The 12,315-nt window shown below is 37.4% G+C and overlaps 2 protein-coding genes across 3 annotated transcripts; one reads left to right on the plus strand and one right to left on the minus strand.

Annotated features, from left to right (window-relative positions):
* Positions 1-4,576, plus strand: LOC110886655 (calmodulin-binding protein 60 E). 2 transcript variants are annotated; one of them, XM_022134487.2, is made up of 7 exons: positions 1-297; positions 1,383-1,458; positions 1,611-1,669; positions 1,766-2,259; positions 3,018-3,178; positions 3,611-3,814; positions 3,914-4,576. In XM_022134487.2, the coding sequence occupies exons 1-7, from the start codon at positions 191-193 to the stop codon at positions 4,457-4,459; spliced, it is 1,647 nt and encodes a 548-aa protein (XP_021990179.1). In that variant the 5' UTR covers positions 1-190; the 3' UTR covers positions 4,460-4,576. The 2 variants fall into 2 exon arrangements, with proteins under 2 accessions (XP_021990179.1, XP_035834691.1); XM_035978798.1 differs by lacking the exon at positions 1,383-1,458 and having other exon boundaries at positions 6-297; positions 3,914-4,573.
* A 174-nt stretch (positions 4,577-4,750) lies between these two features.
* LOC110886654 (two-component response regulator ARR12) lies at positions 4,751-9,969 on the minus strand. Its single transcript, XM_022134486.2, has 6 exons — positions 9,475-9,969; positions 8,703-8,855; positions 6,930-7,304; positions 6,757-6,833; positions 5,158-6,141; positions 4,751-5,033 (listed from the first exon to the last, which is right to left on the minus strand). Exons 1-6 carry the CDS (start codon positions 9,650-9,652, stop codon positions 4,962-4,964), a joined length of 1,839 nt encoding a protein of 612 aa, XP_021990178.1. The 5' UTR covers positions 9,653-9,969; the 3' UTR covers positions 4,751-4,961.
* Positions 9,970-12,315: the final 2,346 nt, after the last annotated feature.

Raw genomic sequence — 12,315 nt, forward strand, 5'->3', positions numbered from 1 at the left:
ACACGCACACATTAACACATCATTATAATAATCTCCCTCAGATCTATTCGCCCAACACAAAAGATTCCTCTTTCTGTTTCCTTTCAGATCATATTACTCTCAGCTTCAAACTTCAATTCACAATTTGAACTGTTTATTACCCTCCAACAGCTTGTTAAAGTTCCAAACTTTAGTATTGTTTTTCAGAAATATGGATGGTGGGTCAAGAGTGGAGAAAAGAGGGTATGATGATGGTGATGAAGAAGAAGATGATGGTATGTCTCAATCCAAGAAACCCAAAGTCCCAGGTTTAGCAAGGTTTGTTTACTTGATTCTGTTGATCTTATTGTTGTTATGGTGATCAGTTTTGTATGTGAATATATGATCTCCAACTGTTTGTGTAAATGTCTGTGAGAACTAGTCTTAGCAAAATAAACAGCTTTTGGTATAAATAACAATGCCAATATGCAATAAGTCATCATTTGCTTTGTATGTATGTGAATTTATATAAATATCTTTTTTTTTTGTTTAAATATTGGTGTCAAACTTCTAAAGCCTCCATATCCCCTTTGCCTGTTCAAGTTCTGTTTTCCTAAAGATGATATAGCATAAATTTCTTGCAACTTTTAGATATATTAACAAACAAACTAGAGTTTAACTTGCAGAACAGTACAGATCTTATGAATGTATTGACCACTCTATTAGACATCGAGTTCATGATCCGGTCTTATTTCGCCTGTAAGTACCTCGAGTATATCAGGCTTGTATACAAACATGCCTTTGTTCACTTATATTGTGAACTTAAAGGGTTTGTTCATGTTTGTCCATGCTAAATGACTTTGAGGTGGGCCGTGTTGATCAGTTCTGTTTAAACATAATGGAAAACATGAATAACATACCTGTTACGGCAGACAGGCCAGCAGAGAATCCGGACAGAGATGCAACCATCGAGTTCGACATGATTGTCAGGATGATCTGGTTCCTCCTTAGGGTGTAAGATTATGATGGTGATGAACCGAAACTAGGGTAGGTTTCGGTTAGGAGAGAGAGCCGAGAATATGATGTTATGAGGGTTGTGTAAACTGTCTAACTGTGTAACCCTTAAACTCTCTAATAATCTCCTTATATATACACCCAAGAGGAAACCTAATTAGTTAATAAGGGTAATATGGTCCATCAACAATTACCAACTAATTATTAATAGGTTATTAATATATTTTGATCTATATAATATAAATGATTATAAAGGCTACAAGATTAAATATTATAACAATAATATATTTAATCTCACAGGCCGGGGATCCGAGTCCCGTTAGGGACATATGTTCATTAAAGATGTGTGTTGGGTGCTTGAGTCTCGGCCTTTCGATAAAATAACTATGAAATTCCATTTTATTGATCAGTGTAATTGTGGAAGCTCTCAAGGTTGATAGCTTGCAAAGACTTTGCTCGTCTTTGGAGCCTCTTTTCCGCAGAATTGTAAGTTGCAAAGTATATGTGCACATTGTGGTTTTGTAACTTACGATAGTGAAACATGTTAAATGGAAATACACCTATAGTCAAACACAATTATATGCTTAGTTGCTTACTAAAAGGTGAGGTGCTGATATCGTACATGTTTCGGAAAATAGGTAAGCGAAGAAGTCGAGCGTGCGTTGACTAGATATGGGCATGGTCAAATTGCTGGAAGGTAATGTGGGCCCACCCAGTTTAACACTTTGAGTATAGTTATAAGACGGTAATTCGGATTTTACTAAACTAGCTTTCCATGTTTCGAATGCACCAGATCTTCACCACCCCGAATAGAAAACACAGAAGGAAAAGTTTTACAACTTCAATTTAGAACACGAATGCCACCTCATCTTTTTACAGGTGGCAAAGTTGAGGGTGAGCAAGGAGCCGCTATTCACGTGGTCTTATTAGACGCAACCACAGGCAACGCAGTTCAAACTGGACCTGAATCATCAGCAAAACTGACTGTAGTGGTTCTAGAAGGTGACTTCAATGAAGAAGCTGATGAAAACTGGAGCGTTGACCATTTCGAAAGTCAAGAAGTCAAAGCCCGTGAAGGGAAAAGACCTCTTTTAACAGGGGAGCTACAAGTAACCTTGATTGACGGAGTTGGAACGCTTGGTGATCTTACTTTTACTGATAATTCGAGCTGGATTAGAAGCAGAAAGTTTAGGCTCGGTTTGAAGGTGGCTTCTGGATATTGCGTTGGAATCAGAATTCAAGAAGCTAAAACTGAGGCCTTTGCGGTTAAAGATCATAGAGGAGAATGTATGAAACCTAACATCTTTATAGACGTTGCTAAATTGACGGGTTGGTTAGTGGGTCAAAACCGGTTTGTCCAAAACTATTTTTTATAAGGGAATAGGGCTGCAAACGAACTGAACAAACACAAACAGAATCAACTCGCATAAGGCTGCAAACGAACTGAACAAACACAAACGAACACGAACAAGACCTTGTTCGTGTTCGTTTGTTAAGGAAATATGTGTTAATGAACACAGACTGAACTGAACGAGATATTTTGTTCGTGTTCATTCGTTAAGGAAATGAACATGTTCATGTTCGTTTGTGTTCGTTTTAGGTAACGAATACAAACGAACGTTCATGAACACAAATGAGAACAAACGAATACAAAAAGCGTTCATGAACAGAATATATAATACACTGATGTTTATTATTTTATTTATCAGAATTTTAAAGTATTTAAATAAAATATAAAAATTAAAAATTAAAAACACTAATGAACTATCGAACACAAACGAACCTAAACGAACACATTACCGAACGTTCACGTTCACGAACATAAATGAATGAACGTGGCCTCCGTTCATGTCCGTTCATTTAACTAAACAAACGAAATTTCTTGTTCGTGTTCGTTCATTTATTAAATGAACGAACACAAACGAACTTTCCGCAGAACGGTTCGTTACTTCTGCAGTATACAATAAACAGGTAGAAATAATTAATAAACACCTCTATATCCTTATAATTACCGATCCTGACGATTGTATCCATTACTTCTGCAGTATACAAGAAACATTATCCACCAGCATTACATGATGAAGTTTGGAGATTGGATAGAATAGCAAAAGACGGAGCATTGCATAAGAAACTAATAAAATCGCAAGTCATAACTGTAGAGGATTTCCTTCGTGTTCTTGTTAGAGATCCGCAAAGACTCAGAAACGTAAGCTTCGAGTTACTTGCATAAAAAGTAACCTTTTTTGTTATTTTCTTTCTAAAACTTTATAGAGTGAATTGCAAGTTTTGTCCTTTATTTTTAGGCCATTTTGCAAGTTTTGTCCTTTATGTTTAAATTTGACGAGTTTTGTCCTTTATATTTGAAAATCAAGCACGTTTTACCCTTTGGGGCAAAACATGCTTGATTTTTAAGGACAAAACGTGCTTGATTTTTTAAACATAAAGGACAAAACATGCTTGATTTTTAAACATAAAGGACAAAACGTGCTTGATTTTTAAGGCCGAAAGGGTAAAACGTGCTTGATTTTTAAACATAAAGGACAAAACTCGTCAAATTTAAACATAAAGGACAAAACTTGCAAAATGGCCTAAAGATAAAGGACAAAACTTGCAATTCACTCAACTTTATATAATACAGATTTTAGGAAGTGGGATGTCCAATAGGATGTGGGAAAACACAGTAGAGCATGCGAAGACTTGCGTTTTAGGCGGGAAGCTGTATGTATACTATGCTGACTCAGCACACAACACCGGTGCTATCTTTAACCACATTTATGAACTAACTGGTCTTATTTCCGATGGTCAATTCGTCCCGTTGGAATCACTTGACCACAATCAAAAGGTCAACTCTTCTTTTCTTGAACTTCTAGCAAGGTGCTTACAGCTTACTCGCTTTACAGAGTTTAATCTTATTCGGTTAAATTTATCTTTCATTATACAGATTTCGGTGGATTTGCTTGTGAAAAGAGCGTATGAGAACTGGAATAGAGTCATTGAATACGACGGTAAAGTCCTTAGTGCGTTAACCTTCCCCGCACCACCGGCTCACAACATGATCGAATACCCGTTCATAAGTCCTGATCCAACGATGGGTGTTCCATCAAACACCGGCTACAAGCCCACCGGACCTTCTTTTGATGTTCCGGGAGATTGGTCGGACCCACAAGGACACGCGTTCGGAGACTCGTTCTCTAAGGAAGTTCGGTTGAGGAGTTCCGAGATGTTGGAAACCGATGACATGCAGAAGCTGTTAAGAAGCTTTGGGGTTGGAGCCACCGGGCCTACTTTTGGTCTTTATGACAATGACGCATACGGTTATAATATCCCTCATGAACCACAGGTGGCTCCGGTGTATGCACAGGGTCACACACGTGGTTCAGGGAAGGCGGTTGTCGGTTGGCTCAAACTGAAGGCCGCGTTAAGATGGGGCATATTTATACGGAAGAAAGCCGCAGAAAGAAGAGCTCAGCTGGTTGAGCTTGATTGACCAACTTCATATATGTTGACTCAAGTGTGTACTTACTTATTTGTGTACACTAAACTTGATTTATAGATCTTTTTTGTTACCTATAATGAGATGATTTGATCAGTTATGTTTGCATTATAACTGTTGACCCGAAAATAGATTCAAGAACAGGGGCAACCTCCGCTACGGCTTGGCGCTCTGGCGGTAGTGTAAAATTAGTGTAAATTTTGGAAAAATTTGACGTTTTTACGATTTCGTTACGGCTTTTTTATAAAACGTTACGGCTTGGCGGATTTTCTAGATCCGCCACTGTTCAAGAAAATCGAAAAACATGTACCCACAATACGAAAACATGGCTACAAGTTGATAAAGGACGACGCTGAAGAAGCTAGACATAATTATCCCTGGAAATAAAATTACATATCGATACAAACTTCTCGACTGATAAAACCTACGTTGTTATTGCAACCTCGTGTTATCGTTCTCTACGATTCAAGACCTAAGTACTGTATCGCGATTCGTCTCATATACATGATCCGAACGAATACGGATCATATCCGAATTCTCCATCCATCATGATCGTTGGATCCTGCTCCTGCAAAAAAAAAATGCAGTTCGTTTGTAAAATGCTAAGAAAAATAAAAAGATAACAGACTCAGAAATGTGTTCTTTAACAAAAAAAAAAAAAAAAAAAAAAAAAAAAAAAAAAAAGATCATACCCGTTTCATCATTCCGTTCATAAGATCATCTAACGAATCATAACCATTGGTTCCACTAGGTAAATAGTTTTCACCGGATCCCATTTTCAGTTCAGTGCTTGACCTGTTAGTCTTACCATACGGTCCATTCCCATTGGACGTATTGTAGACCCCACAAATCTGGTCATTCGATTGACTCATGGGTCCACTCAAACCACCGCCATTCGGTGGCGGTGCTGCAGCGGCTAAGGTGCTAAACGCATTACTTGAGTACTGACCGTAACTCTGTTTACCATGCTGTCCATGCCTTTGACGTTGACTTTGACTTTGACCTTGACCTTCAGGAGGTACAGAGGCGGTGCTAGTGATATTAGAACCAAATCCAGTAACCGTGTTACTACTAGCAGGGTAACCGTATTTTAGGCTGCCGTTAGGCGGCAACTGGTCGTGAAAATTCGGGACATCAAGAAACGTGGAACTACTAGAAGCAAGATTTAACGAAGATTGACTCCCTAACGTCGAAAAAGTGCTAGAACCGTTAAAGATTCGAGATTCATCAACAGGATTGAAATCCGGGAGTTGGATATTCGGTTTGTTACTCTGTTGAAGTTGACCAAGGTCAAACGAAGTTGGAATCCCTTGAAAAAGATTTGCGGGTTGGTGATTTGGTGGTGTTGGTAATACAACGGGTTGGAACTTGTTGAGTGAACTAACTGAACTAACTGAACCGGTCAAGTTTTGGGTGTGGGTTGGTTGAATCAATGATGGACCTGTGAGGCTATGTAGGGTCATACCGGTTGCACTATTGAGTCTACCAAGCATACCCGAATGTGAATACGATGATATTTGAGCGTTTGGCAATCTTCCGGAACCTGATAATGAACGGAAATCACCAAGCCCGTCGAGTGAACTCATTCTCATATAAGACGATGCATCTTTACTACCACCAAACGCAACCACCATGTTCGCTTGTTGACTTATTCTTTTCAAGTAAAGCCGATATTTCTGTAAATACATATTGATTATCAAAGCTATTTATTTGACCTAAATAAATAGAGCTGCAAACGAACCGAACGAACACGAAGAAGACCCTGTTCGTGTTTGTTTGTTAAGGAAATATATATGTTCACGAACTGTTCATGAACACTTACCGACCGAGATTTTATGTTCGTGTTCGTTTGTTAGTTTACAAATGAAAAAAAAAACGAACACAAATAAGCATTCATGAACAGATTATATAATACATGATACTTATTAAATATTTTCTTTGTCGGAATTTTGATGTATTTAAATAAAAGATAAAAAATAAAAACACTGATGAACTATCGAACACAAACGAACATAAAGCAACACGTTACCGAACGTTCACGGACATAAATGAACGAATGCGACCTAGGTTCATGTTCGTTCATTTAACTAACCGAACAAAATTTCTTGTTCGTATTCGTTCATTTATTGTATTCGTTCATTTATTAAACGAATGAACAGAAATGAACTTCCCGCTAAACGGTTCACGAACTGTTCGCTGAATGTTCGGTTCGTTTGCAGCCCTCTAAATAAACATATAATAGTTTTGTAATACAATTCAAAAAACCTCCTTATAAAGGAAATAAATGGAACCTGAAGATGGCTTGCAACGTTTTCCCTCGTAAGACCTTCGACATTCATCAGATCAAGAATCCTTTTGGGAACAGCTTCTGCATTATACGAGAACAATCGTAAAAAAACGTCACGAGAACAAGTTTAGATATGAACACGATGATTAAATATGATTTAAATACTAATCGACTCACTTTCAATTCCGAGTTGATTAACAGCAGCTACAAATTTTCTGTGCAGATCAATTGACCACACGACACGCGGCTTCTTTTGTGTGGATGAATCGTCATCTTCGTTCCCGTTATCTTCAACATCTTCATCTTCATCTTTTCTTTTTCTATTGAATTTGCCGTTTGGATCTCCACTACCGGCTTCTTGTCCACCTTCGTTATTCGGCTTTTCTTGGTTATTGTTTGACCTTGACTGAGGTTTCGGCTCGACTTTTTTTCTGATCACGTGTTGCCAAATGTTGCGTAATTCCTCGAGGCGTACCGGTTTCACAAGGTAATCGCAAGCACCGTGAGTGATTCCCTTCATTACGAGTTTTGGGTCGCTGTTTCCTGATAACACTGTTAACAATTTCAAGAAACATTAGATACCAATAAAGAACACTCCCTCTTGTAGGGCTGAGCAAATGTCAGTTCGGTTCGGTTTTTACACATAACGAAACCGATAACCGGAGTTCGGTTTTAGGAAGAACCATAACCGAAACTGATCGGTTAAGTCGAATACATGAAAATATGTTTCAAATACATGGAAAATACATGAAATACATGAAATACATGAAAATATGTTTCAAATACATGGATATACACGAAAAACACAAAAATATATAACTATCAGTTTGTGAAGAGGTATGGTCCCAATTCCCTGCCTACATGGCAGGGACCACACCACTTTCTGAGCACACTTGGCAGCCACATCAGCAAAGCAACCCAGAAGCTTCTAGAAACTTCTGGAAGATCTGCAGGTGGCACCAAAGATGCTCTACCAGACATAAAGGACAAAACGTGTCACCAACTGCAGGACGCCACGTAGGCCTGCAGCAAATCAGGGAGCAGAACTGACGTCGTCAGTACAAGGTTTCCAACGTGGGCAAATGCAAGCGCGCCACGTGTACCACTACGCCTGCCACAACAGAGCAGACCAAGAGGATATTCCTCCTGGTCGGACAGCTGGCGCGCACCCACAGCTGGCACAGCTGCTCCTCCCTCCTTCACCCTCCGGCTATAAATAGGACCCTTCATCATTCAAGTTCAGGATCTTTTACTCTCTATATTTACTCTATACACACACTGTTTATTTCTCTCAGAACAGTACTTATTCTCACGCCGGAGCCTGGTTAAGAGGGAAATCCCCTTTCTCCCCCTCTTAACGAGACTGACGGTGTCTACTGTTTTGCAAATCCCGAGCCATTGATACGAGTAAGGAAAGGGGTTGAACCCCATAGACGAAATAACCCCATCGATAAACCTCGTGTTAATCGGTGTTTCATCAGTTTGATTTCAGTTATTTCAGTTGGAAGAAAGGCAAACCAAAACCGTAACCGAATGATTCGGTTTTGGCCATCTCATAAACGTAACTGATCGGTTAAGTCGGTTTCAGTTGTTTTCAGTTCGGTTTTCAGCTTTTTCGGTTATCGGTTTTCGTAAGCTCACCCCTACTTGCTCCAAGATTTAAAATTTTGACCTTTTATAAGTCAAACCAACAAAAAATTTAATTCTTCGACAAAAATTCGAAAACTAAAAGACCCCGAGTCCCCGATTCAGTTTATCGACTTCAAAACTCAATAAGAATGCCAAACATAACACATACCATATATATTTTTATAAAAGATGACTTTTTTTTGGGTCAAATTAACTAAGATATGTAACAGCAGCACTTGTTTTTGACTTTTTTCAAGAAACTAATGAAACCCATATTAATTTTGCACATATAAAACTATCAACTGTGTGATTAACACTTACTGATAACTGGTAAGTCCATTTCAAGACCCACTAGTTCAAGAAGCTTGAAGCCATCCATATCTGGCATATGAACATCACTGATCACAAGGTCAAACCTGTTTCTATTTTCCCTTAACATATTCAATGCAGTTCTTGCTTGATTTGTGGTTGTAACTGCAAAAAAAAAATGATCACTTATGAACACATGTTAAGTAAGATAAATTAATATAACATATATGATATAACCAGCACGTGTTTATCCCATTTGCTTTTGATACTTTTGGTTTTCTGGCGCCAGAGTCTGTGGACCTACTTAGTCGAGTTCAAAGGGTCATGCATAGTAATGTTATGACCCCGAGATCTATGGACGTAGTTTTTAAAAGGCTTAGTTTTGCTATTCAAAAAGGGGTAGCGGGGCAGCTTGTTGCCTGTTTACCAACTATCTCGATGTAAATTATTGTTGATGTATTTTTAAATGCATAATATTATCAAATTTGTTAAAAAAAAAATATATATATATATATATATATATATATATATATATATGTGATATATCCCTAGAACAGATCAAAGAACTTGAAACTAAAACCTAATGTTTGGTTTCACAATCTCAATTTGTCATAAAAAGTTTAAAAATTGAAACTTTTTAATGGATATGTTGCAAAAACATATTAAAAATATGATCTTTTAAAAAACAAGATTCAAACAACAAAACAAAGGAAGACCCAAATTAGATAATTATCAAAAATTGCAACTTAATTACAAAAAAAAAAAAAAAAAAAAAAAAACTGACCTTGATACTGGCATTTTCTTAAAAGCCCATCTAATAACTTTAAACAAGTTGGATCATCATCAACAGCAAGAACCCTCATCCCAATAGGAAATCTGTCAATTTCATTATTATTATTATTATAATTATTATTATTATTATTATTATACCCAACAGAGCCTCTGATTTCCTCTACTGTCATCTTGATTTCTTAACTAAAATCAAAGAGAATTCAGATGATGAAACACAGATCAAACAAAGATTCAAGAAACACCCACAAGATTCAGAAAGTTTGGATTTTTAGCATTTGTTTGACCACCTTATTGACAAACAAAACAAACCCAGAAAGAACGAATGATTTCAAAGATATTAGAGAGAGAAAGAGGATCTTGGAGAGAGAGAGAACAAGATAGTGACTTGGACTTGAGCTTAATACATATTGACAATGATGGGAGAAATTGGCTACAACTGACTGGAATGCCTTGCAACGCAACAATACACAGAATAAAGCCTCTCTCTTTCTCACTCTATATATATTTATATAGTTTTCTTTTTTTGCTTTTTTATTTTCGGCTTTTTGCAGAAATAAACAGCCCCTTTTTAATAAAATAATCTTTTGGGAAATACCAATGTATACATACACCTATTGTATATGTATATTGCCATCTTTAAGAAATTATTGAGCCTTTTTTTTTTTTGGTATATGGAAGTGTGATGACTTTTTGGGTGTTAAAAAGTTTGTAGTAAAACAAAATCTAAAGATAATATGGAGTGCGAAGGTATGAAAAGAGGTGTGAAGCGTTATGTGGCATCTATGTCAGCAAGCGGGTATAGTAAAGAAGCGCGGGGAGGGAGGGGCGTGAATTGACGATTTTAAAAAATAAAATAAACAAGAACCAATAAAAAACAACCCAAAATCCAGCAACCAATGAAAACTAGCCACCTCACCACCCATAAGCCCCCACGCCGGTGGAAGGTCTTCTTGCCCCTCTCCCACACCACGCCGCCCTCCACGCCACACACAGGCCGATATGCCCGATATGGAGAGGCTTCTATGTCACAAATCACGCCCACTCTGTGTGGTCTAAGGAAAATCAAGAGTGACAACTTAGCCATAGTACAAATACCTAATAAGTTTGAATAATGATATGGTTGGTTTATCGTACCACTTTCAACCAAGTAAACGATAAACAAGGTAAACCGATAAAATGGTTGTAGTGATCGACGTACCTTGATTCTAGATCTGACAAATCTGAATTTATCTGTCAATTAGCACATAAACCTCGTTGCCTGGATACGTTGATTAATACACTCACTGAGATTAGTTTTTTTTTTTTTTTTTGAATGACAACTAATCTACTCAGCAGATTAGTTGTCTTTATCTTTAAATATATGTTTTTATAAATTGTTTGTTAGCACATAAAACTAATTTTATTAAAAGCTATAATCTAGTTATCTAACCTATTTTTTAACAGCAAAATTTATTCCTACCCTATATTACATCAATTAATTAAATAAACCTCTCTTCACATGTTTGAACTTACAAAAATGATATTTAAATTCGTTATATTATCATTGGTATTGGATTTCCATCAATATTTTGAAGATTATTTTAATTATAGATAGTTTTTCTAGAGTTATTTTTTTATGAATAGTTTTTCTATTTTTAGATTTACATGGGAACTTAACAATTCTTGTAACTCTAAAATAGCTATTTCACCATTTGGTTTGGAGGATGTAAGAACGTTGATTCGATATTCTGATGACTAAAAGTATAAGATTTGATTAGTAATTGAGAGATAATTTATACATTTATAATACATGAGTAAACTGTCATTTTGGTCCCTGTGGTTTGGGCACTTTTGTCATTCTAGTCCAAATCTCAAACTTTTTAAATCTGGTCCCTGTGGTTTCACTTTTGTTGCCATTTTGGTCCAAAAAATGAAATCAGGTAGATTCCCCAAATTAAACCCTGATGTTTTGTCATTTTCCCTAGGGGTATTTTAGTCATTATAGTTTTATTATAACTCATTATTAATTAAAAACAAAAAAAAACTAAATAAATCAGTTGTCATCTTCCCCAAATGCAGAGCAAAAACCCAAACCCTAATTCCACAAATGCAGAGATCTCCACCACCGCCATCGCCACCTCCTCCTCCCTTCTCACCACCGCCACCACTACCTCCTCACCACAGCCACCATCTCCTTCTCACCACAACGTCACTGTCACTTTCTCTCTCTTCCGATCACTTCTCTGACGCCATACCACCCCCTAGCCCCCGCCATTCTCACACAACAACAAGAGTGAGGAAGATCGACCGAAGAGAGAGGAGACCGGAGAAGACAATGAACGACAGTAGTGCCGCCACTCACGACGGCGGTGGGATTTTTAGTGGAGTTCGGGTAAACCCTTCTTTCCCTCGTTCTTCTTAGATCCGATTGAAGCATGTTTCTTTTTCCGACACTTTTGGGTGTGGTTTCAGGAGTCAAGATGTTGAAGAAATGATGATGGCGGTGATGTTTGCCAGCGGCGGCACCGCTCGTCTCCATGCTCCGGTATCCTTCCATTGAAGGAGATGGCTTTTATAGGGTTGGATTTTGGAAGATGGATCTAGGGAAGGAGATGGCTTTTATAGGGTTAGGTTTTATTAATTTAGTTTTATTAATTTTAATTGATAATCAGTTGAAATATAATGTAAATGACGAAATTACCCCTGTGCAAAAGGACAAAACTTGAGGGTTTGATTAGGAGAATTTGGTCTGATTTCACTTTTGGACTAAAATGGCAACAAAAACAAAACTATAGCGACCCAGATTTAAAAAGTTTAAGATTTGGACTAAAGTGTCAAAAATACCCAAACCACA

This window comes from Helianthus annuus, chromosome 10, assembly GCF_002127325.2.
Source record: "Helianthus annuus cultivar XRQ/B chromosome 10, HanXRQr2.0-SUNRISE, whole genome shotgun sequence".
Classification (NCBI taxonomy): Eukaryota; Viridiplantae; Streptophyta; class Magnoliopsida; order Asterales; family Asteraceae; genus Helianthus; species Helianthus annuus.